Source organism: Schistocerca gregaria, chromosome 7 (genome assembly GCF_023897955.1).
Source record: "Schistocerca gregaria isolate iqSchGreg1 chromosome 7, iqSchGreg1.2, whole genome shotgun sequence".
NCBI classification, from domain to species: Eukaryota; Metazoa; Arthropoda; class Insecta; order Orthoptera; family Acrididae; genus Schistocerca; species Schistocerca gregaria.
Window position 1 is genome coordinate 396,670,781 of NC_064926.1, and position 27,473 is coordinate 396,698,253.

A 27,473-nucleotide genomic window follows, 5' to 3' on the forward strand; every position below is an offset into this window, starting at 1 on the left:
AATATCACTACACAGGGAAACATGACTGACTGATCACTTACAAAAGCATCGATGAGAAAGCAACCCTGATGACACATTAAAAAGTTCTCCCTAAAATTTTAAGGAATAAGTCGGACATTTCACAAAACATTAAATGTCAAACCAAATTCACCTGATAGTGTATTAAAATATCCAATGGCAAATTTGCTGCTGCCCTCTTCTCTGAATATAAAACACAGTCTACTAAAATGTGTGATCTGTACACTACTGAGCGAGATGGCGCAATGGTTAGCAAATTGGACTCGCATTCGGGAGGACGACGGTTCAATCCCGTCTCCGGCCATCCTAATTTAGGTTTTCCGTGATTTCCCTAAATCGTTTCAGGCAAATGCCGAGATGGTTCCTTTGAAAGGGCAGGGCCGATTTCCTTCCCAATCCTTCCCTAACCCGAGCTTGCGCTCCATCTGTAATGACCTCGTTGTCGAAGGGACGTTAAACACTAACACCACCACCACCTGTACACTACAAGCACCACACACTGGAGGGCCCTGTCACTGAAGAAAGAAACCATGCATTATATGGCTGTGTCCAGTGCAAAAATGAGTGAGAAGGACCTCATCCCATCTGTGTGGCCAGTATGACGTATGGCCAATTTTTTGATGTTAGCAGATGCAGCTTATTGTCTGTCACTCCAGCCACTCTCCTTCCCAGCCACGCATGACTCTGTACCTCCACAATGTGGTGATGGCACTTAGAGGGATGGCACATTGAACCATCCAAATACTGTGACACATACCTACACATGCTACATCTGCCTTTCACTTCCCTTCATCTACATCTTTACTCCGCAAGCCACCCAACGGTGCGTGGCGAAGGACACTTTACGTGCCACTGTCATTACCTCCCTTTCCTGTTCCAGTCACACATGGTTCGTGGGACGAACGACTGCCGGAAAGCCTCTGTGCACACTCAAATCTCTCTAATTTTACATTCATGATCTCCTTGGGAGGTATAAGTAGGGGGAAGCAATATATTCAATACCTCATCCAGAAACGCACCCTGTCGAAACCTGGACAGCAAGCTACACTGTGATGCAGAGTGCCTCTCTTGCAGAGTCTGCCACTTGAGTTTGCTAAACATCTCTGTAACGCTATCACGCTTATCAAATAACCCTGTGACAAAACGCGCCACTCTCCTTTGGATCTTTTCTATCTCCTCTGTCAACCCGACCTGGTACGGATCCCACACTGATGAGCAATACTCAAGTACAGGTCCATCGAGTGTTTTCTAAGCCACCTCCTTTGTTGATGGACTACATTTTCTAAGGACTCTCCCAATGAATCTCAAACTGGTACCCACCTTACCAACAATTAATTTTATATGATCATTCCACTTCAAATCGTTCCGCACGCACACTCCCAGAAATTTTACAGAAGTAACTGTTACCAGTGTTTGTTCCGCTATCGTATAATCATACAATAAAGGATCCTTCTTTCTATGTATTCATAATACTTTACATTTGTCTATGTTAAGGTCAGTTGCCACTCCCTGTACCAAGTGCCTATCTGCTGCAGATCTTCCTGCATTTCGCTGCAATTTTCTAATGCTGCAACTTCTCTGTATACTACAGCATCAACCGCGAAAAGCCGCATGGAACTTCGGACACTATCTACTAGGTCATTTATATATATTGTGAAAAGCAATGGCCCCATAACACTCCCCTATAGCACGCCAGAGGTTACTTTAATGTCTGTAGATGTCCCCCCATTGAGCTGGTCTGATATTCCATGGGCTCTTACTTTGTTTACCGTGCGAAACTGTATTGAACGCCTTCCGGAAATCTAGGAGAATGGCATCTACCTGGGAGTCTGTATCTAATATTTTATGGGTCTCATGAACAAATAAAGCGAGTTGGGTCTCACACGATCGCTGTTTCCGGAATCCATGTTGATTCGAACAGAGTAGATTCTGGGTTTCCAGAAATGACATGATACGCGAGCAAAAAACATGTTCCAAAATTCTATAGCAGATTGATGTCAGAGATATAGGCCTATAGTTTTGCGCATCTACTCGATGACCCTTCTTGAAGACTGGGACTACCTGTGCTCTTTTCCAATCATTTGGAACCTTCTGTTCCTCTAGAGACTTGCGGTACACGGCTGTTAGAAGGGGGGCAAGTTTGTTCGCGTACTCTGTGTAGAATCGAATTGGTATCCTGTCAGGTCCAGTGGACTTTCCTCTGTTGAGTGATTTCAGTTGCTTTTCTATTCCTTGGACACTTATTTCGATGTCAGCCAATTTTTCGTTTGTGCGAGGATTTAGAGAAGGAACTGCAGTGCAGTCTTTCTCTGTGAAACAGCTTTGGAAAAAGGTGTTTAGTATTTCAGCTTCACGTGTGTCATCCTCTGTTTCAATGCCATCATCATCCCGGAGTGTCTGGATGTTTCAATTCACTTACTGATTTAACGTAAGACCAAAACTTCCTAGGATTTTCTGTCAAGTCGCTACATAGAATTTTACTTTTGAATTCACTGAACGCTTCACGCATAGCCCTCCTTACACTAACTTTGACATTGTTTAGCTTCTGTTTGTCTGAAAGGCTTTGGCTTCGTTTAAATTTGCAGTGAAGCTCTCTTTGCTTTCGCAATAGTTTCCTAACTTTGTTGTTGAACCACGGTGGGTTTTTCCCCATCCCTCACAGTTTTACTCGGCACGTGCCTGTCTAAAACGCATTTTACGATTGCCTCGAACTTTTTCCATATACACTCAACATTGTCAGTGTTGGAACAGAAATTTTCATTTTGATCTGTTAGGTAGTCTGAAATCTGCCTTCTATTACTCTTGCTAAACAGATAAACCTTCCTCCCTTTTTTTATATTCCTATTAACTTCCATATTCAGGAATGCTGCAACGGCCTTATGATCACTGATTCCCTGTTCTGCACTTACAGAGTTGAAAAGTTTGGGTCTGTTTGTTATCAGTAGGTCCAAGATGTTATCTCCACAAGTTGGTTCTCTGTTTAATTGCTCGAGGTAATTTTCGGACAGTGCACTCAGTATAATGTCACTCGATGCTCTGTCCCTACCACCCGTCCCAAACATCTGAGTGTCCCAGTCTACATCTGGTAAATTGAAATCTCCACCTAAGACATGCTGAGGAAAATTATGTTAAATGTATTCTAGATTTTCTGCCACTAATGCTGCTGAGTCGGGAGGTCGGTAAAAGGAGCCAATTATTGGTTGAGTATAACCTCCACCCATAATAATTCACAGGAACTATCTACTTCTATTTCACTACAGGATAAACTACTACTAACAGTGACACACACGCCACCACCGGTTGCATGCAATCTATCCTTTCTAAACACTGTCTGTGCCTTTGTAAAAATTTCGGCTGAATTTATCGCTGGCTTCAGCCAGCTTTCCATATCTATAATGATTCCAGCTTCGGCCAGCTTTCCATATCTATAATGATTCCAGCTTCGGTGCTTTCTATCAGCGCTTGAAGTTCCGGTACTTTACCAACGCAGCTTCAACAGTTTGCAATTACAATACCGATTGCTGCTTGGTCCCCCGCATGTCCTGACTTTGTTCAGCACCCTTTGAGGCTGTTGCCCTTTCTGTACTTGCTCGAGGCCATCTAACCTAAAAAGCCACCCAGTCGACGCCACACAACCCCTGCTACCCGTGTAGCCGCCTGCTGCGTGTAGTGGACTCCTGACCCATCCAGTGGAACCTGAAACCCCACCTCTCTATGGCGCAAGTCCAGGAATCTGCAGCCCACACAGTCGCAGAACTGTCTCAGCCTCTGATTCAGACCCTCCACTCGGCTCTGTACCAAAGATCCACAGTCAGTCCTGTCGATGATGCTGCAGAGTGTGAGCTCTGCTTTCACCCTGCTAGCGAGACTGGCAGTCTTCAGCAAATGAGATAGCTGCCGGAAGCCAGAGAAGATTTCCTCTGATCCGTAGCGACACACATCATTGGTGTCAACATGAGCGACCACCTGCAGATGGATGCACCCTGTACACTTAATGGCATCTGGAAGAACCCTTTCCACATCTGGAATGACTTCCTCTGGTATGCACACGGAGTGCTCATTGGTTTTCTTCCCCTCCCTTGTAGCCATATCCCTAAGGGGCCCCATTACGCGCCTGATGTTGGAGCTCCCAACTACCAGTAAGCCCATCCTCTGCGACTGCCTGGATCTTGCAGACTGAGGGGGCAAAATCAGGAACAGGACAAGCAGCCATGTCCAGCCGAAGATCAGTATCAGCCTGAGACAGACCCTGATACTGGTTCGTCAGACAAACTGGAGAGGCCTTCCGTTCAGCCCTCCAGAATGTCTTTCGCCCCCTGCCACACCTCGAGACGACCTCCCACTCTACCACGGGTGAGGGTACTGCCTCAATGTGGGCAGTATCCAGGGCAGCTACAGCCGTAGTCCGATCGGGGGATGCCCTGGCACACAGCAGAAAGACAATTATTTTGCCAGACTTTGTGGAGAGTGGATGTCCTGGACTATTCTATCTGCTGGGTGCAAGTGTAGTAGAGAGGTAAGGGCACTGAAGGAGTCAGAAAAGACAAGGAATTCAGGAACACAACACATCTCTTCTGCTCCAGAGTTCTCGAGATCATGTACAATTCAACATCGATCACAGTGTATTCTTGAGACAATCTAAGAAGACACAATCAAGGAAAATAATTGAGCAACAAATAGATTCCCCTTGTTTAGACCCATCTCTGAATACATCAATGTAGATGCAGCATTCATTTAAAATTTTGTAAAACATGATACGTAAAACAGATGCAGGGGTGCAGCCTTTCCTGTACTGTACAAAATCTAAAATTACAAATTACTCTGGGCCTCTGAAGTAAACAAGGTTGGCAGCTGGTGAAAATACTGGATTTGGATACATAGTTCCCCACACCATGTGGTTCCAGCACGTGTTTCATGCATTCCAAATGGCCTTGTTGCTCATGGACAGTCCAAGAAAAGGTGTTCCATAGCTGGAAGAGCAACAGCATGGTATAATGGTGATTTGGTAGCCGCTAAGATCTCCTTGCATAATGAGCAACCACCACCAGTTGGTGAGTAGAGGTTCTCCAGACTCAGCACAGCAATTGGGCATGGGGCTGGTCCTGTAAGCACACATGGCCAGCCTGTTCCACACATGCTAGAATAGTCTCAATGATCTTCAGAGGAAAAAGGTCTTGCTGCTCAGTACAGTGTGCACCTGTTGTCTAGCCACAATCACATGAAAGTCCTATAAAACTGGAGCAGATGCACCCCATCCACAGTAAAAGATCTATGGTTAAGGTACTTTTAAGATATTCAGTGCTTTCTGCAACTCAGCCTACAGACCATTCAGATGTGCTAACCAGAACTGTTTGGAATAAAAAATGAAGCCCAGAATTCTCATCGAGTCTTTAAAAAATAAATGGACTGATATCTCTCATTTTCAAGGCACGTAAATGACAAATATACGAGAAAGATTAAATTCAATACACTTAAATTGTCTGCAAAAACTTGAAACCTGTCTTTGGAACCCACTCCTCTAACCAATTCACTTTAAGTTGAAACTGATGAGTCATTGCAGCAGTGTTACAGGAGTAACAATAAACTGCAAAACAGTCTACAAATAAGAAACACTGCACAGGACTCTGTAGACATTATATCATTAATGGCTGTTGGCACAGTGGATGACACTTAAAACTTTTCCCTGCAGAGCTCATTCTTCTGCTCAAAACTATCTGACAACATTCCACCAACTTGGTACCTAGAAAAGCTTTTCGATAAGAAAGGGTGAATGAATATAGGGAGAGGCCACGAATGCCCTATATGTGAAGCTGACTGAGAATATTACACCTCCAAGTAGTGTTGTATACCCTACAGTTCAATGCTGTTTACGTAGAAAGGCCTGCTGGACAGCCACTTCCAGATGGAGCAGATTGTCGACAATGGGTCAATATTTCTCAAATCCCTACTGAGAGCTACCTAATCTCTAATATCCAGACCAGATGATGACTGACTATTCACTCCAAAGTATTTTCTACACTACTTGTTAAGGCAATGCTCCAGTTAAGTACTAGGACATTATGTTCATTTCCTTGTTTGAGGAGATGTATCCAAATTGGTCCCCTCCATGAGTGAGGAAACTGCCATGTCTGCCATATAAAATAAAAACTTTCTAAGAGGATTTCCTTCAACGCTGTGTGCAAGTTTTGCAGCATGCTGCATCAGAATTCGTCACGACCGGGTGCAGCATCATAGGCCTCAAAGTGGTGAATCCAGATCCCACATGAAGAAAGTGCAGTTGTTAGACTCAGAATTGTTGGATCTGACATCCAATTCACCCTTCTCCATGGTCACGTGGTAGCAGTGGAACACTGGATCCTTGCTGACAGAGGCAGTAGCCACTGCAAAATGTTCAGGCATTATCTGGGCTATGTCTCCGTGTGTTGTTTGGAGTCACCCCTGTTTCAGCACTGCTACTATAGGCAACTGAGTACATCAACCATAAATTCTCTTGATGGCTTCCCAAAGGGAGTGATTGATACGAGCACAGGAATGCATGCCACAAGCTTTCCTCACTCTTCTTCATTATGCTTCAAACCTTGGATCACCTTACTTGAAAGGCGACCCAAGTTGCTGAGCATCAGTTCAACAAAGTACAGGCTGTCAACAAAGATGACAAAATGATTTTAACATGGATAAGTTGGTGGCAAGGTGGATCACACATGTGATGCGGTCCACTCATTCCTGAACACAACCCTGGCATTCAAACACACCCAGCTGCTGATCATCCATCGAAGTGGCTTCCTTCCAAGTATTCACCACCTTGTACCTGGAAAGTGTTCAGAGGAATGATGGCCATTAGTAAACTCCATTGAGGAGAATCTGCTAGGGCTGTGGAGCAAACGAAAGGTCTATGGCTGATGATGACCCAGAAGCAGGATTTAAATGAGTGGGAGTGCCTGTGTTGAGGAAGCACAGTTCCTGAGACATTGTGGGGCTCTCTCAAACTCAGCCCCTGGGGGCATATACAGTTGGAGCCCCATAACACCTCTACCAGCAGGAGACGTGGTCGGGAGAGTTGGTCTGTAGGATCTCTGAGAGTCTCAGAGTCTATTGTGTCTTGTGGAGGTAAATCCAGTGAGAATATAGTGATCCTTTGACCCACACATAATTAGACTACAATTGCTTGCAGGTAAGGAGCCAAGGATTCAGCACAGGAATGGTGTGATGCGAGTCAATAACAAATATAGCTACCCCTCCCTTGGCCCTGTTCCCAGTCAGATCATCCTGCAGTGGAGGGTACAGCACTGTAGAAGAGGGGTGACAATAAGTGTAAAAGGTGTTTCTTGTAAAAACACAAGCACAGAGGATGCTCCTGCACTACAAGTTTCAGTTGTTCTACGTGTGCCCTGAACCCAATGATGTGCCACTGTAGTACAGGACCCACTTTGATGTGAATCTTTAGGTTTTGGCGGCGCAAAGACTGTTCCATTAAGTTTCGGGTGTGCAGCCACAAGAACACTCCTTCTTTTTCCAATATTTCAGCTGTATAACGTTCAGCCATCTTCAGAGGGAGCCGCAAGACTGCCGCTTCAGTGCTCACTTCCTCCCTTTATACTCATGTACCGTGCAACTGCGCATGCGGCCACAGATGCAAATGCGCCAGAGACGTTGGTCGGCGGCAGAGACATGCACAATGCGCAAGTTACATCTATGACTCTGCATTCGATCAGTGTTGGCATGTCAATATATCGTTGTGAGCTGCACTGTAATGACGTCTTTGCAAGTTCATTACACCAAGTGCCAGATTCCATGATTTATTAAGGGTGAAACCACTATCTCTATTAATTAAATTTGACGTCAAGCGAATCTCAGTTGCCTCCTTCACTACTGAGTGCTAAAAAGATGATGTAGTTGCCAGAATTTCGGTGTTGTCATACAACATACTGTGACCAGTGTCAATACAATGCTCTGCCGCTACCGACTTGTTAGGTTGTATCAGTCATGTGTATCTCCAGTATTCTGTATATCTTTCTTGGACAGTACGAGTTGTTTGTCCAATGTAAGAAAGGCCACATTCACATGGAATTTTGTAAACTAAAGATTTCCAGAGGAGCAAATCATCTTTGACGGAGCCCACGAGTGCAGCCGTCTTGGATGGAGGACGAAAAATCACTTTAACTTTGTGTCTGCAGACAATCCATTCTATTTTTGATGAGATGTTCCCCACATATGGCAGGAAGGCCAACAATTTAAAGGTTTCTTCGTCTTCTTCTGCTTTCTTTGCGGCCTCTTTTGGTTTCATTTTCAGTGCCTTCTGTATTTTCTGTGGAGAGTACCCATTGCCTCCAAACACTCTTTGTAAGTGGGAAAGTTCATCTTGCAGATTGCTTTCGTCAGAAATAATATGCGCTCTATGCGTCAAAGTTCAGGGAACACTCATCGTCTGGGCAGGATGGTGGCAGCTATGTGCACGTAAATACAAATCGGTGTGCGTCGGGTTCCGATACACTTCATGCCCCAAAGTGCCATCCTCTCTGCGCCGAACCAGATCATCCAGGAATGGAAAGCCTCCCTCCTCTTCAATTTCCATTGTGAACTTTATTTGATCGTGGAGGGAGTTCAGATGTCTTAAGAAGTCTTGCAGTTATCTTCACCATGGGGCCAAATTGCAAAGGTGTCATCAACATATCTCCAGAATACCATGGGTTTCAGGTCAGCAGATTCATGCGCCTTCTCCTCGAACTCTTCCATAAATAAATTGGCCACCAGAGGGGATAAGGGACTACCCATGGCGACTCCGTACGAATGTTGAAAAAATTCGTTGTTAAATAAGAAGTATGTAGAGGTCAGAACATGTATGAATAAAGCTGAAATCTCTTTGTCAAAATTTCATTCAATAAGTTGTAGAGATTCTGAAGGGGAACCTTTGTGAATAAAGACACCACATCGAAACTAACTAGTATATCAGAAGGGTTCATTTTCAATGATTTCAGTTTACTAATGAAATCAGCAGAGTTTCTTATGTGATGAGCACATTTTCCCACAAGAGGCCTCAACAATAATGCCAGGTGCTTGGCAATGTTGTAGGTCGGAGAGCCTATGTTACTCACTATGGGGTGGAGAGGAACATCTTTCTTGTGGACCTTTGGTAGTCCATAAAATTTAGGAGGCACGGCACCACTTGGTTTCAATCTCCAAGCAACTTCTGGTGGGGAGGAAGAATCATTCTGAAGCGAAGCAGTTACCTTTATCTGCTGGGAGTACCACCGTCTGAGTATCCAGGCGAAGCTTCCGTAGTGCAGCCCTCTCACCACAGATAAATTGCTCCTTTGTGGGAGAGCCTTCATAATTGAACAGCATCCTTGGCAGAGAGGGCTGCACTACATGAGCGGTTCGCCAGGTTAATCAGACAGTGGTACTCCCAGCAGATAAAGGTAATGCTACTGTTTTGTTCTCTCAATACGAATACCATGATAAAATGTACAATTTATTGAGTGACAGCATGTACCAGAAGATCAGCAGGGATCCCACTAATGGAGTGGCTAAGAAAACTGCTTTGCTTTGGAATGATTCTTCCTTCCCACCAGAAGTTGCTCGGAGATTGAAACCAAGTGGTGCGGTGCCTCCTAAATTTTATGGACTACCAAAGGTCCACAAGAAAGATGATCCTCTCCACCCCATGGTGGGTAACATAGGCTCTCCGACCTATGACATTGCCAAGCACCTGGCATCGTTGTTGAGGCCTCTTGTGGGAAAATGTGCTCACCACATAAGAAACTCTGCTGATTTCATTAGTATACTGAAATCATTGAAAATGAACCCTTCTGATCTACCAGTTAGTTTCGATGTGGTGTCTTTATTCACAAAGGTTCCCCTTCAGAATCTCTACAACTTATTGAATGAAGTTTTGACAAAGAGATTTCTGCTTTATTCAAACATGGTCTGACCTCTATGTCGTCTTATTCAACAACGAATTTTTTGAACAACCGGATGGAGTCGCCATGGGTAGTCCCTTATCCCCTCTGGTGGCCAATTTATTTGTGGAAGACTTCGAGGAGAAGATGCTTGAATCTGTTGACCTGAAACCCACGGTATTCTGGAGGTATGTTGGTGATACCTTTGCATTTGGCCCCATGGTGAAGATAACTTGCAAGACTTCTTAAGACATCTGAACTCCTTCCATGATCAAATAAAGTTCACAATGGAAATTGAAAAGGAGGGATGCCTTCCATTCTTGGATGATCTGGTACGGCGCAGAGAGGATAGCACTTTGGGACATGAAGTGTACAGGAAGCCAACGCACACCGATTTGTATTTACGTGCAAATAGGTGCCACCATCCTTCCCAGACGATGAGTGTTCTCCGAACTTTGACCCATAGAGCGAATATTATTTCTGATGAAAGCAGTTCTGCAAGATGAAATTTCCCACTTGCAAAGAGTGTTTGAAGACAATGGGTACTCTCCACAGAAAATACAGAAGGCACTGAAAATGAAACTGAAAGAGGTCGCAAAGAAAGCAAAAGAAGATGAAGAAATCTTTAAATTGTTGGCCTTCCTGTCATATGTGGGTAACCTCTCATCAAAAATAGAATGGATTCTCTGCAGACAAAAGTTAAAGTGATTTTCCATCCTCCACCCAAGACGGCTGCACTCGTGGGCTCTGTCAAAGATGATTTGCTCCTCTGAAAATCTGGAGTTTACAAAATTCCATGTGAATGTGGCCTTTCTTACATTGGACAAACAACTCATACTGTCCAAGAAAGATATACAGAATACTGGAGATACACATGACTTTTACAACCTAACAAGTCGGTAGCAGCAGAGCATTGTATTAACACTGGTCACAGTATGTTGTATGACAACACTGAAATTCTGGCAACTACATCATCTTTTTGGGACTAGATAGTGAAGGAGGTAATTGAGATTCCCTTGACATCAAATTTAATTAATATAGATAGTGGTTTCACCCTTGATAAATCATGGAATCCGGCACTTGGTGTAGTAAACTCACAAAGACGTCGTCACAATGCAACTCACAACGATATATCGACATGCCAACACAGACTGAATGCGGAGTCATAGATGTAACTCGCGCATTGTGCACGTCTTTGCTGTCGACCAACGCTGCTGCAAACACACTAGTTACTTCTGTTTGTATAGAGGCATTGGCTTTCTGAACAGGCTTTTTGAGTTCTCAAGCAAACAAAGTAGTGAAAGTGGGAGCATGCATTGGTTTATACATCTTTTTTGACCTGCCATGTGAAATACATTTAGCTGCTTTTCTTCAAGGTAGACAGCACAGTCTCTACTCCAGAAAGGGTGCCCTACAGAGCAATTAACACGCTTTGGAGGGAAAGAGCAAACAAATCCTCTGTGGGTGGTCATACCAACACTTGCCGAAAGTGGCTTCTCTCCATTACACACTAGATTGGTGTGCCCAAAGTATTGGCATTTAAAATAATACACTGAGTTGGGTATATAAGTGGAGAAAACACATCTTGATGTGCTCCGAAGTGTTGTGTTACTGAATGTACGAGTAACAGCCTGATTTACCCAGCTCACTTTCTACCGTTTTCATCACATTTTGCACATCAATCAGACTCTCCTGAGCCACTCATCCTTCAGCTCTTCTACTATGGGAATGTCAGCCATACCTCTGCAAAACACACAACCTTTGCCATAGTTCAAAATATTGTGTATTTCTGTTTTTATGACATATTTTCCAAATCTGGAGATTTGTTGCTTGTTGGGATCTAGGTGTTTCACTATTCCTCAATCACTTCACAGATTTTTCAGGTGCCAGTAATGACCTCTAATCTCTTTTGTACATATAAATGTAAAACTTTCCCAGAGTTTCCCTCTTTTCTTGTGTAGCTGGTTCTCCAGAAGTTGTCAACTAATAACTGTTCCACCTTAACAGTGCATCTTGGATTTGAGATAATTATATTTTACCATCCTTGCGACTAGATAGTTAAGCCAAGATCCCCATTCCCTGTGACAGACAACATTCCACTACCGAGCTGCATGGTGGTCATTGATGCATACTACCCAGAGTTTATAGAGGACTGGTGGCACTCATCAATCACCTGCTCATGAAACCTGGGGTTTTCAAGCCTGTATCCAACACATAAATGGTGAGCTCCATGAGGTGTTTGCAATTTAGAATGACTCGGGAGGCACATATGGCCTTATTGAAAATACCACAGATGTGGCAAGTATAATGGTACAATAGTAGATTTTTTTAATGTACTTGGAAACACAAAGGCCTATCTTACATAGCCCCCAGAAACATCTTGTCTCGTTTCACATTCCCTTCCTCTAGTTCTTCCTAGAATGACAAATGCATCTAATTAAAGCTTGAGCATTAGGTTCTTCATGAAGATTTTCATCTTTTCTATCTGTTGCATGGATTTTACTTTCCACCCCTTGTAAATAATCATTGTTTCCAGAAAATTTACAACTACATCAGATAGGTCACACAGTTCTGAGCCACACCTACTGAGTTCTTCAATTAAACAAGTGATGTCTACAATCTATATTACCATAGATTTACTTGTTGTACGTTTTTATACAGGTGCAAAGACAGTAAGGACACATATAAATATGGCATTGATGCAGAGGGGAAACAAATTACAACAATACCGATAGCATAGAGGCAGCTTTGTAACGCTGACATGCATGTCACACAAGAATATCAATTAAAGGACTCCAGCAATCTTTAACCAAGACAGTGCAATTAGGAAAATCGAAGCATCACCTTTCACAAAATAAGAATGTAAAAGATGAATTTAAATGAATAATATATGTGTTTGAATTCAAGCACACAACGACATACGTCCTTGGGATTCAAGACAGGGGCATATCTAGTGTGTCTGTCAACCCAAGTGCGTAGAAAAAAGGCATTCTATTGCCAAACTGAAAATTTTTCAGCTAACTTTTATAATTTTATACAAAAGTGTAAACAAACAGTGAAACTATGTTGTATTGCAGAATTCAGAAAGTAACACAATTCTCATGTTACACTCAACACTGGATCCTTAACACATTAATAAAAAACCTCACCATGAAGGAATTATCCAAATAGGATGGAAATCAACAGTGATGTACATTTACAGACAAACAAATGATTACAGTGCCAGAAAAAAATTGGATAATGTTTTCAAGAGAAAGAGCTTCACAAACTGAGCAAGACAATAACATGTCGGTCCACATCTGGCCCTTATGCAAGCAATTACTTGTCTTGGCACTTATTGATAGAGTTGTTCAGAGTCTTCCTGAGGGCCACCATGCCAAATTCTGTCCAACTTGTGCATCAGATTGTCAAAATCCCTATCTGGTTCAGGACCCTGCCCAGAATACTCCAAATGTTCTCGGGTGGTAGAGAGCTGGTGACTTGTTGACCATGGTAGGGTCTGGCAAAAGCAAACACGAACACAAGCAGTGGAAAGGTGGTGGTTAGTGTTTAACATCCCGTCAACGACGAGGTTATTAGAGACGAAGCGCAAGCGCGGGTTAGGGAAGGATTGGGAAGGAAATCGGTCGTGCCCTTTCAAAGGAACCATCCCAGCATTTGCCTGAAACAATTTAGGGAAATCACGGAAAACCTAAATCAGGATGGCTGGAGACGGGATTGAACCATCATCCTAAAGAATGCGAGTGCAGTGTGCTAACCACTGCGCCACCTCGCTCGGTCAAGCAGTGGAAACTCTCACCATGTGCAGGCAGACATTATCTTACTGAAATATAAGTCCACGATGGTTTGCCATGAATGGCAACAAAACAGAGCATAGAATATCATCAATGTACCGCTGTGCCATAGGGGTGCAGTGGATGACAACTAAAGGGGTCCTGCTAAGAAATGAAATAGTGTCCCCGAGCGCCACTGCTGGCTGCCGGGCCATATGGTGGGCAACAGTAAGGTTGGTGTCCTACCACTGTCTGGGACATCTCGAGACATGTCTTCATTGGTCATTGGGGCCAAATTTGAAGGGGGACTCATCACTGAAGACAATTCTACTCCAGTCATGAGATTCCAGGCCTAAAATGTGTCTGTAGATTGCCCACACAACAGTAGGAGACCAACCTGACTGTTGCCCGCCATACAGCCCAGCAACCAGGAGTGATAGTCTGAGTGGCGTTTCTTTTCATAGCAAGATCCCTTCGGTTGTCATCTGTGGCACCCTTATAGCACGGAAGTGCACTGACAATACTCTACACCCCATTTTGTTGCCCTGCACAACAAGCCATTCTGCGCTTACATTTCAGCAAGATAATACCTGCCGACACACAGCAAGAGTCTCCATTGCTTGCCTTCACACTTGCCAAACCCTTCTTTGGCCAGCAAATATGCTGGATCTCACCCCAACTGAGAACGTCTGGAGCACTCTGTGCAGGGCCCTCCAATGATCTTACATGCCAATAGGACAGAATTTGAAACATTATCCCTCAGGAGGACATTCAACAACTCTCTCAATCAGTTCCAAGCTTAAGAACTGCTTACATAAGGACTAGAGGTTGATCATTGCATTACTGTCTTACTCAATTTGTAAAGCTCTATCTCTAGGGGCAGGGGATCCAATTTTTCTGATACACTGACCAGCCAAATATTGCAACAATGGATTTCTGTAATGTAATGCTTTAGTATTCTGCAGAAAGTAATATGTAAGCCTCATCAAACAAGTACATTCATTCTGAACTGGACTGTGTACATCTTCATCACCATACTGCACAGAACACAAAACTTAAACTGAAGTTCTTTTATTCATATTCTCACTGACCAAAACCAAAAAGTTTTAGCAAGGAAAGTGAACTTACATGAGCAGTATACACATTCACATAAACATCTTCCAGTTGGATACGGCATACACCAATACCTTTACCACCAAACCAGTCTCCATGCTGCAATTTGTGCATATATCCATTCATAGGCCACTGGTGGAAAAAAACGTCTTCTATTGGAAATCGTGAAAGAACACAGAGACCGGAGCCCAGCACACCACTGCATAAAAAAAAAGAAATAAAATCATATACAAATGAAATTAGCAACAAATAATAATCATTTGATTAATATTGCATTAAAAAATACTGTACGTACGGCAAAATGAAGACTATTTGTACAGCATAATGGCAACTGCCAATCACTGAAAGAAGCACCATTAAACTACACAGATGGCAAACAAAAAATGTTGATATGAACCTTAATATCATAAGAGCAGAAAGTACTAGTAAAACAGAAAACTTACAGAAAGGCACAGATGTTCCCCACCACTACTAAAGCTAGTGACCCATTGCCCTTGCTTATTTTATTTATTTCAAGCACACCATGCCCAGCTGTTTACATTTGGTCAGTTGAATGATTATGTGCTCATATTATTATGTTTATTAATTAGAAAACTATCTTTTATAGTACCAGCCCAATACGAAACTGGTGATATTTTTCTTATACGTGTTTCAAGTACAGTATTAATATATGTGTGTTCACACAAATGTCACCTTACACCCTAGAAGACAGGGGCTGGTGGACATTCATGGGGGAGATAATTTGGAGGTGTCATCAACACTCTAAAATAACTTTCATCAAAAAATACTATAAAATAGATTTAATTAGCTTCCTGCTGCCTCACTGACTGTAATTGATCCCTCAGCAATAAATACACATTTCAGAATGTTGTCAACTCTGAGATTTTGTTTCAACTAAGATAACATTTCACAGGTGATTGGAAGTCCTTTAGCAATATGGAGCTAATTCTTAAAAAGCAAATATGCAACCAGTCCATCTCCAGGATGGTATGCAAAACAAAAATAATAATAGGAAGGTGGTGCACAAGAGGAAGAACAACAAGGGAGGGGAAGGGGAAGGGGAAGGGGAAGGAGAAAGGGAAGGGGAAGGGGAGATAGAGGTGGAGAAGGAAGAGGTGGAGGAAAAGACAACTTTTGTATTGATTGCAGCTTCACCTTACATAGTGAAAGCCATACATTCACAGCGTACTGACTTTCAATGAACAATTGTAAGTGAGAATTTCCCATGGCTTTTAAGGGTCATGGGCAATGGTCACTTACATTTGTTCACTAAAAGTCAGTACAATGTGAATGTATGGCTTAGTAACTCATTGGGTAAGTGCCAGACTACAAATCCAAAAGGCCACAGCTTGTGTCCCAAATTTTCCTAGGATTTTTTTTCTGTCATGTATCAGATTTTTCACCTCTGGCAATTACTTTCTCTAGTGAAGTATCCAAACCAACCTTTGTGTTGATGACAGCTTCACCTTACATAGTGAAATGCAGTTTGTATAAGAAATGTGTATGTTGACACAACCATTTTTTTAAACTGTCATGCACTTTCATACGTCACATTTTCTCTGTGAGCACAATGACCAGCAAATGAGCACCCAGGATATTGCTTTGAATGCACATTTACTGGAGCTCTGTCAAAGATTTATTAATCAATCGGCTCATCCCTTTTTTTGTGTGTAACTAACTCCAAGAGCACATCACTTTTACAGTTATCTTTTAACAAAAGGAAGCTTTCTTACTGTGTCACTGAAATTAACTGTGTACCTTGTTGGAACTCAACATGGGATTTTGTCTTTAGGTTGCAATGCTGTCTTTAAAATGAAAGCCACTAATTACTGCTCTGGAATTTAATGCAAATAATTAACCATGTTATACCAAAACAATCAAACAGAGTAAAAAAATTGCTCTTACCAGGCGAGAGTCCTTCATGTTCCAGCAACTTTAAATCTTGATCTCTGTTCCATAACTGAAGAATTGTTTCAACTCTCTGCCATTTACAAAAATAAGGTTTCTCTGCATATATTAAAACCCCATGTTTGTAAAAGGCAGAGCATCAAAACTGCTGGTGTCATTAGGTCACACATATCATTACACACAGAGAAGCAGGAGAAATTTTCAGAATTGACCAAAGACGTAGAGACGAAGGCATTATAATTGAATAATATAATATTACTTTTGAATATGTGACTAAGGGATATTACCAGCAGCAGCCATACTATAACATCACTTCATACAAAGCATGCAGCTCAGAGTGTACCCAATGGTCTGCCCGTGGCGATGGTGGTGGTGACAATTATGATAATTCTTCTTCTTCTTCTTCTTCTTCTTCTTCTTTAGTTTGAGTCAGCTATGGACTATATTACTACAGCTGTGTCATTCTTTGAGCTGTAGCTTGCATGCAGTACTTTTTCATTTGTTTTTTTTTTTGTGATCCTCCTTTCTTTATTCAGCATATATCTTGCCAGTTTTGAACTTTGAATTTTCTTATAAGTACTGGTGTGTTCCAGTTTTCTTCTTGAATAGGTCTTGGTCTTGGATGTCTTCATATGAGAGCCTGACTTCTTGAAGATCCTGATGAAACTCAGTGAAACATGTGCTAGTATACTTCCCTCCCCCCCTTTTTCAGAAAATAAGTAAAAGTCTCCATTGTTTTTTATATTAGCCTTTTCCCTATGGCGCCATCTTTGTATGCATATGAGAGAGACAGCAAACGCATTCCCCTCCTCCACTCTGTATCAACCTCTTCCTCCCTCTGTTTGTTCACCTCATCCTAGCCCCCTCCATCTGTCTGTCTGCACCTACCCAACCGTTCTCTATCTTTATCTCTACCTTCCTCACTTTTTTGTCCATTTCCTACCCCTCCCCATGAGCATATCTTCCTCCCTCTTCCTGTGACCATATCTTTTTTCCCTCTCTCTTTCCATCTGTCTCTTTCTCTTCTTTACCCACCTGCCTTCTAACCGTGTACACCTTCCACTTGCCACAAGCATCTCCACCTTCTCCCTTTCTCTGTCTACTTCCTCCTTCCCCTTGCTTTGTCCATACCTCCTCTATCCATCTCAACCTGTCCCTGGCCATGTTTACTGACACTGCGATACAGTTCAATAAAGCACGCAATACTACTCCCACAACACACTTGTCATGTAGGCCAGGCTACACATCAAAGGCTTGAAAATAATTTATTTGCACCTGGCATACATGCTGCCAAGCAAGGAACCCCCCCCCCCCCCCCCCACTGGAGCTAGAGGTTATAAACTCCACAGTGCTGATATTCAAGAAGTGTGTCATTTCAATGACTCATGAGAAAATGTCTATTCACTAGCTGGTTGCATTTTTTTGTGCGAAAACGTACTGTCATATTTGAATCACTAATAACTACAAATACCTAATGTTTCACCAGCAACACATTGTGTCCTGCACCATAAAGTCACAATGGAGTCAGATAGCATCAGGTGTCCCCATCGTTCAGTATTAGGTCCTACATACTCTTTTCATTGTATGTCCTATTGCAAATACCCTATGTAAAGTGATGACTTCCGGTTGTCACTAACCCATCCAAAACCCATGTGGTACTGGTTGGTCTTTCTAGGCATCAGCCTGAAATATTGGGAATCTCTAGTATCTTTAACCGCAAATACGACACATATCAACTTCTCCCCCTAAGCAAAGAACCTAGAAGTAATGATAGATGAAGATCTAAATTGGACTGAGCATGTAACTACAATGCGCAACAAGGCACCAGTATCTCTCAATGCCCTACAAAAATATAAAAGCTCTTCCTTCTCAACCTCAAAAAGAAACTTATACAGACACTTATACCACCAATTATTGATTTACAGTGATGTTATCCTGCAAGGTTATGTATCCCTGTGTTCGCTATATCTGTGATGTTCGAGTCTTTGATCATTATTTCACCATAATATGCACAGCTATCCAGGCTGTGTGCTGACAAGTGCACATACTTCCACACTCTCTGTCTTCTATGCTGTCTTATCAACGTACACTGTCCCTCATCGCTCTTCTTGGCCTTAATGCTCTTGTCTGAACAACGTACCAGAAAAACCCATTTCCATTAGGGCAAAATCCTTTCTGTGCAACTCCGTCTTTCAGCCACCTTCTCAAAGTCCCCACAATGGATAGATAACATATGTACATGTTTGCCACACAGTACTTGTTTTGCCAGTGATGTCATTGTAACATGTACTTGATTGTTAAAAATTACCTTTGTCTTAATTTATAAATTGGTCTAGTGTGGCAACTCATTTAGCAAAGAAATTGATTGAGATGTTACTGTGAAGTGTTAGTAGAGGGCTACCTGGAGCCAAAGTGAGGCAATGAAAATATTCACCACAATATAATAGAAAATAGGTATCACATTGAAAATTAAAAAAAAATAAAATAATGAAATGACTCAGCTCATATGACTCATAAATACATTTGGAATTATAGAAACCAAAAGTTTCCAATGAAAGACGTTCAAAAAGCATAAAAAGTCCACTGTCAAGTGAATGTGAAGCTCTGGCTGCATCGATTAGAAAATGAAAAAGGGCACAAAACGATTTTTTAGCTAGCCAACTGGACATTCAGTGACCAATGACACTGCAAACTTGTGATTCATCTGTTCTGTAAATGTTATACTACTCTGTGTAAACACTGCATTAAAGAGATTGAAAATTAATTACATATTAATGTGAAACACATGTTATGATTACGTTCCAATGCTTTCACAAAAAATCTACAATGTGGCCCCAAAATTTTCATCCAATGACTGATACCTTTCCCACATGTGATGCAGTTCATTGTAATGCCATTTTCTAAACTCCCCTTTCTAATTGGACCTGAGATCTTCCTTAAGATCTCTGTTGCCTTGATTTCTAACTTTCTGGCACGATCTTCCTATTCATCATGAAACATTCAATCAGTACTGTGCCTTTAGTTGAATGACTACAAAACTTACATTGCTGCTGTTATTTTTGTAGTTGTTCTTATTGATGATGATTATTAGAATGTGGCACCAGCATTATAATCTTCTCATACACTCTTTGTAAATATAATCTGCTTCTATCAAAACATGGCAGCACTTAAGTATTTCAGAAAATGTTCTACAATGACATGTATGTCAGGCAATTAACTACTATCCACAGACCACTTTGGCTGTGGGCCAAGGAGAACTTTTCATGGCAGATATGTTGTACAATTCTTTGATGGTAAAAAATATCTATTTTTGCCCTTGTCCTTCAACATATGAATTACCTGACCCTCCTTTCTAACTTCCTCTGAACACTGCCTTTTTTTTCCACAAGGAAAGAATTAATAGTTCAAAACGTAGGAGTATACCATCAAAATAAATCAATATTAATTGGCATAAAGGCTGCCACACAAAATAATCTCCCCTCCTATTGGAGCTAGGAGGTTATAAACTCCACAGTGCTGGTATTCATGAGGTGTGTTGTTTCTGTGACTCATGAGAAAATGTCTAATCGCCCGCTGGTTGCATTTTTTGTGTGCGGAAAAGTACTGCCACATGTGAATCACTAATAACTACAATGTTTCACCAGTAAAACATTGTGTCCTGCACCATAAGGTCACAATGGAGTCAGATAGCATCAGGTGTCCCCATAGTTCAATACGACCAATAAAAAATCTACTCACCAAATGGTGGCAGGAGAAACACATATAGAAGTTAAGAAAATGTGCAAGCTTTGGGAAAGCGGTCTACAGTGTATAAAACCATCGAAAATATTGAGTTCGCTACAACAGCTGGTGATAAGAAGAACCGCATTCCAGTTAAATCTGTTGCCGCTACTGCTCTTGTGGATGGATCTTGTGTGTTTGTTGGATGTAGAATTAATTTTAGCGTTGATATTAACGACACTTTCGATCATGGTAATGGTTGGCTTACAGTAGCTGCTGCACAGGCAACTGCATTGAACGCCGCCAACATGCCACGAAGGAGATACATTCGTCGTAAGCGGTCTACAGTGTATAAAACCATCGAAAATATTGAGTTCGCTACAACAGCTGGTGATAAGAAGAACCGCATTCCAGTTAAATCTGTTGCCGCTACTGCTCTTGTGGATGGACCTTGTGTGTTTGTTGGATGTAGAATTAATTTTAGCGTTGATATTAACGACACTTTCGATCATGGTAATGGTTGGCTTACAGTAGCTATTGTACGAGGTGGGTCTGGTACTCCATCTGTACCAGGACTAGAAAATTTTGTGGACAGAGACATAATTGCCTATCGTACTTATCATATGGCTGAACTTGCTAATAAAGATTTTGGTAAATCGGCATATATGTCACCCTCTGCACTTGTGTTGTATACTTGGCAGGACTGTCAAGGTTTAGGAAAAGGGGAGGGTTATGGAAAAGTCACCCAGAACCCCAGATCTTTTCTTTTCATCACATCTGGTAAGTCTCCCCTGAATCGAGGTTTTGAGTGACTTTTCTGTAACTCTCCCCTTTTTCTAAACCTCTCTAATACTTTCCCTTCACTCCTATTCCTTCCACTTCAACACTCTGGCCAGATGTAGTTTTATGTGTGTTTCCTCCTGCCACCACTTGGTGAGTAGATTTTTAATCTATCCACATGTAGAATTCTTTGTTTTGTAAAGTGATTATTGGCAGTACTGGAAGGTTGCCTCATGAAGTACTGGTTACCCATTCTGCCTCTTTGTAATTTTATAGAAATATCTTGTCATTTTTTAATGTATTCATATGGGAGGCATACTGGACAATCAGTACTGGTGGAACACAAAGCCATGTGAAAGAAGCCAAATGTGCAGGGGGCCCTGTCTATTGCTCACCATGGTTATCACACAGAATTATGATGCATCTTGCTCAGAATTTGCGTACACACTGCACTGATCATAAGTGTTTCGTTAACATTAGTCTGACCAGTGTTTGGAATAAGTAACAATCATAGGCTGTCAAACTATTTTATTGTAAAAAAGAGTGAAGTGCAGCTCATTTGCTTTAAAAAAATAAAAAATAATAATAAGAGGAGATAAAAAAGAGAAAGCAGACACTGGAAGGTTACATGTTCCCTAGATCATCTGAATAATTCTTTTATTGAAATGACATGTAACAAGTTAGTTTACAGGATAGGTATACATAATTAGTATTAACACTAATTAACACATCAATTTTTAATTCAGATTATGCAACTAAACTTTAGGACAATTTTTTAACTATTTCAGGCTACTAGTATTTAAACAGAAATTTGTCCATGGAATATAAGGAGTTGTCCAGGAGAAATGATTTTAGGTTCACTTTAAAACTTGCTTTTCTACCTGTCAGTCATTTTATGTTATTGGGCAAACGAACACCAAATTTTGCTGCTGCACAGTGCAAGCCTTTCTGAGCCAATTACAGCTTTAATAATGGGTAATAAAAGTCACCTTTTCCTACAGTGTTGTAGCTATGGACATTACCATTCTTCTCAAATTGCCATGGATTATTTTTGATAATATCATTAGTGAATATGCATATTGTAATGATGCACCTAAAATGCCTAACTCCTTGATGAGATACCTACATGATGACCGCTGGTGAACCCCATATATCATAGTTCTATAAAATTTCGAAAGAACTGTCAGATGTCTGTAACTTGCTGGTACAATATTTCAGTGCAGAGTCTTCAGGCCATCTTCACATGAATATTGATGAGCTACACACTGAGCTCCCCTATTTAAGATTTCACTAGCACATGTGTGGTGTCCTAGTTGCCATTGCGCATGCATTGCTTGAGCATATATGCTTTTGCTGTAAGTCCGAGTGCTACTCTGCGAATCTTTCATGGGGAAATCTCGCCTCTTTTATATCAAAATGATCGTCTTCGCACAGGAAGATAGCAGGATGACACCCCACACTTTCTGCAGGATGCTCATTAATCTGTCCTCCCCCACTCCAATCAGTTGCACATTGAGATCTTTGTACCCCCATCTTCACAAGGCAGCAGCAGGTGCAGCACAGATATGAGACTTTGTTTTGTCAAAAGCAATCCAGTAAGTTGCTAGCCAGGCTGCTTCCTGCACCTCCTACTTTAAATACCTCATTCTCTTCATCAAAATCTCTACACAAATCCCCTACGTTTTCTGTCAGCTGGCTATGACTAGCACTAGGTTCCCCAATGCTTATGCCCACTGACAACTCAATGCCCCAACTATATGGCGACTTGTTACTTCTACTCCTTCCATTATTTAAAATTGAGCAAAAACCAATAGGAATAGATGGATAAATCCTAAGACTCAAGTACACTGTGCTATGAAGAGACAACTGTACCAGATTCATAGTGTAAGCTCTGGACCTCACAACTGAAGTCATATTAGAGCTAAACAAGAGAATTTGTCTTGTTGGTATATTCTGTGAGCTCGCCAATGCCTTTAATTGTGCATACTAGAAAACTCTACTAAAATGTGATGAGATTAGTAGCACCTCTCTTGCACAGGTGGTGTGTTGCTTACAAAAGAGAAAGTAAAGAGTCACACTGAGAGACTGTCTCATAAAAACATAATAACAAAACTAAACTCAGAATGGAAAGAAACTACCTGTTGGATCCCTCAAGGATCAGAAATGGGTCCGCTCATCTGTAACCTGCTCAAATGACCTTCAAATGACTTTACAGGATTGCTAAATAACTATACAATATCTAGAGGTTGAAAATACCAGTTTGGCTGTAAATTTCCTTTACTATTACAACTGGTCTAGGGCTCTCATATGCCCAACCTCAGGTGTCACAGCTGTGCTCTGGCCCCAGAGCACCAAGGCGGACGTGTACTAGGGGCGGTGTGCTACCTACGAGCACAGAACAGGAAGCCCCCTGTTAGAACATGTACACCGCAGGGCTCGGGGGGGCCACAGCACAGCAGCGACACCTGAGGATTTGCTTATGAGAGCCCGAAACCGGTCACGATAATAAAGGAAATTTACAACTGAAGTGGTATTTTCAACCTCTATTATAATGCTCAGTTGCGGATGTTCTTCCAACAGGATAGTTTGAACATAATATCTGCTGACGACACAGAGATTCAAAGTCAACTGTACTGGATCCATTTCAGAATACAGCAAACACTTCAAGGGGGTAGTCCTTTTTGAAAATACTGGTATATTTATTTTATTTATTTTTATTATTAAAATGTTCTCTTGGATGTCTATTTTATTGCAGTGTCATCCCAAGTTTGCCAGAAACTCTGTTTTTGAGTTACAAAATGATTTGTGGAAAGTGTCTCCAAAAACAATTCACTGCAGGAAAAAAATAGTTGGCATGTAATTTCAATCACATCCTAATAGGCATAATGAAATTATGAAACTGCTCAAAGCTGAAATTGGATCAGCCTGTTACGGATGAAAAGCGTCTCGGGCAAGCAGAGCACGGACGACAGAAGCTGCCAAAGAGGCCTGCAGGACCACCAAGGTCAAGATGGAGGAGGACATGCTTTTGGAACTGGAAGGATAGCTGTATGGTCCAGGAATAATTGACTAGCGGCATGTTTAACTTAACTACAAAAAATGTAACCCAAAACTTTACCTGCATTTTCTTGAAACCATATTTTTCTAATTGGTGGGAAACATAACAGGAGAACTGTACACACGATTCTGATCAGCATTTGATGCTGGCACTCTAAATTGCTTTCTCTATCAAGTAATATAGTCATTTTGCAATATCTTCAAATTTTTTGATACACACTTCTGTCTCAATTTTGTGGGCAAAGAAAACTACCTTTATTTCAACACATCCCCATTTTGTTAAAACTTAATATTTTTGGATTACCCAAAGTATGCTGACAGAGAATATATTAAAAATGACTTGCACAAAATTACTGTGTTACAGGTCCAATAGGAGTACTTTGGGAATCCCCGCTGGTGACCAAAGTTCTGGCCGCAAGGTGTCCTACCGCCTGGTGCAACGGTTACAGGGAACGTCCAATTTTCAAGCAATAGGTGGCTCGTACATTGAGACTATCGCGGTCCGACCTATACTAGGGAATGGTCTTTTTAAAACAAAATTGCAACCCAAGCTATGCTCGAGCTTGGTCTCCAAATAGTTAAGGAAATGTTGCCCAAAATTGCTCTGTGGTCACAGTAGATAACAAAATAAAATGGGGGGAATTTTTATCGTGGCCTACAGTGCCACCCTTTCATTACTTCCTCCAAGTTCCGGTATTTCATGTTCCTGCTTGCCTCATTTATTTTATATCCTTACTTAATGTCTTCTCTTCTCGATATTGATATAACTTAGTTTTGTGAGATATGGATGCCACTTGAAAATTCCATTTCCGATTCAAGCTATAAATATTACTATTTGTGTATTTCTCTTTTCCACTTTTCTGGATGGTTTATCCAACCACTTACTACATTTTTGAGTCACAAGGTATTTTGAAACTTACTTTGCTTTTCCTTGGCCTGGGACAATGGAAATTTTGGTTCAAACCTCTAAATGTTGAACACAATGAAAATCTAAGAATTTATGTAATACCTATTTATAACACAAAAGAATGCAATAATCAGTGATATATTGGTGAATAAAATTACTGTACACACATTACACTGATTGCTAAGGAATAAATACTGATGGAAAGCTGTTACAGTAAATCAAGATCCTATTTATAGATCAGCAATAACACAAATACACCAAAAACAATTATTTCTAAACAATAGAGATTTGCTATTAGTTACATTAACATACTTAAGAAACATTAACTACAGACAAAATTTAAGAAATTTGATCTAAAGAGAAATACACAATTTATGAAAAATAAAACAAGTAATTTGAGATTAATGTTTTACAATTTCTTGTCTGTGTCCATAGTCTGGGTTTGCTTGCTTTAAAATTAAACAACACTGAAAACTACAAATAGAGAGAAACTACTGGCAGAAATATGAATAAACAACAGTGTTTTATTACTTCATTACCCAACAAATATTTCAAATGAAAGTAATTAAGCCTTTTGCAAATGATTATTTTTGAAGTATTAAAGATAGGATGGAAGATGCTACATACCTGTGGAAGTAATGTGAATATGGTAAGGAGTCAACAGTTTTTTCCTTAATAAAGTGGTAATCATATTCTGACCATAGTTCCTGTAGGCACACAAAGTCATAGTCACATGTTGCTAAGTGATCTGCCAGGGCAGTAATTCTTTCATGCCGATTCTTGGATACCAGTGGTATTCCCCTACAGACAACATTAAAGATATGATTAATACATTTCAGAAATAAAATGTGTAACTACAAAACTCACAATCATCATGGATAACTTTTTTCATTGCAGTTGTAAAAGATGCAAATGAGAACACTTATTCTAGATCACTACAACCACTGGTTTGCTCGATTCATTATTCATTCATTATAGTTCAACATGCCTGGGTTAAATATCATTCTACCATGGATCTTAGTCATTAAACTGTTAAGCTTTGTCAAAAAATCTACCGTAAACTGCACTTTGTTCCTATGTAAAAACACAAATTAAATCCACACCAAAGTTCCATCCTAAACACATTGTCACTCGTAAAGGGGTTTTTGACATTAACAGTACAGCTAACATGGAACTGATCACTAGTGGCAACTGCGGTGTAGCCTTAATATATGATAGACAGATGCCACCTTATGGTTACATAATACACATACAGGTGGGTAACACATTAGCTACCATATTATATGCTGAGAATGAAGCATTGAAATCTATGACAATTAGTGACAAACAGAAAGTACAACTTGTTAGATATAAAAATATTAAAAAGTGAGATAAATAATTTTTATGCTCCATAACACAAAATGAATCTCTTCCATCACTGTGGATGCCTTATAATGCATTAGTATGCCCAGAGAAAATGCTGCTCCATGTGGCTCTCTTTGAGAAACACTATTTAGAAAATATAGAGAACGGGCATTTGAAACTGATGGCAGAACAATTCTGTTGCCTCCAACATATATTGTGTCTAAAGACCATGACAGAAATTAGTACTGATATGGAAGCATAAAGGCAGTGTTTGTCCCTCATTCCATGTGTAAGTGGAACAGGAAAGGAAATGACTAGTAGTGGTATGGGGTACCCTCTGCCACATGCCATAAGGTGGATTGCAAAGTTTCCATGTAGATGTAAAACAAGTGACTGAGGCAATTTAATACACAAAAAGCATTAACTACTAGTTGTAGGAGAAGTGGATGCCTGATTAAGATTTACTGGAATAATCCTAAAGAAGTAATTTCTCCCTGGTGGAGATACCCTACAAAACTCTCATCCAACCAATTCTACAACACTGATTATCAGTCTGGGCCCATTACCTGATAGGATTAAGAAAGAAGGTGGAGAAGATTCAAAGAATAGCTCCTTGTTTTGTCAGATGTTCATTTAGCTACTCTCAGAGTGTCCAAGAGAAGCTTACCCAATTTCACTGACAAATGCTATAAGAGAGGTAGTGTGCATTATCAAAATTACCAATAATGCATATCCCAAGAGAGAAATTAGTGGTGAAGCTAGAGAAATTCGATATTATATAAGCTTCTAATTAGTGCATTTAATTCTGAAATGGAATGGAAGAGGAGAAGGGAGGGGACAGGGAGAGGGGGGGGGGGGGGGAGATGGCAGTAATATGTGATGCACTCACACTATGCAGTCAAGTGAAACTCATGTTACAAACCTACGTGCATACACAACACTCTCACATGCACTGGG

The 27,473-nt window shown here is 41.0% G+C and overlaps 1 protein-coding gene across 1 annotated transcript in view; it reads right to left on the minus strand.

The window, feature by feature from the left end:
• LOC126281241 (putative neutral sphingomyelinase) overlaps positions 1 to 27,473 on the minus strand; it is a 113,519-nt gene that overhangs the window by 70,866 nt on the left and 15,180 nt on the right. The window contains exons 2-3 of the mRNA XM_049980022.1: positions 25,800 to 25,973; positions 14,816 to 14,999 (exon numbers count right to left, since the gene is read on the minus strand). Of these exons, the coding sequence (XP_049835979.1) occupies positions 14,816 to 14,999; positions 25,800 to 25,973 (358 nt within the window). The remainder of the gene's footprint in view (positions 1 to 14,815; positions 15,000 to 25,799; positions 25,974 to 27,473) is intronic.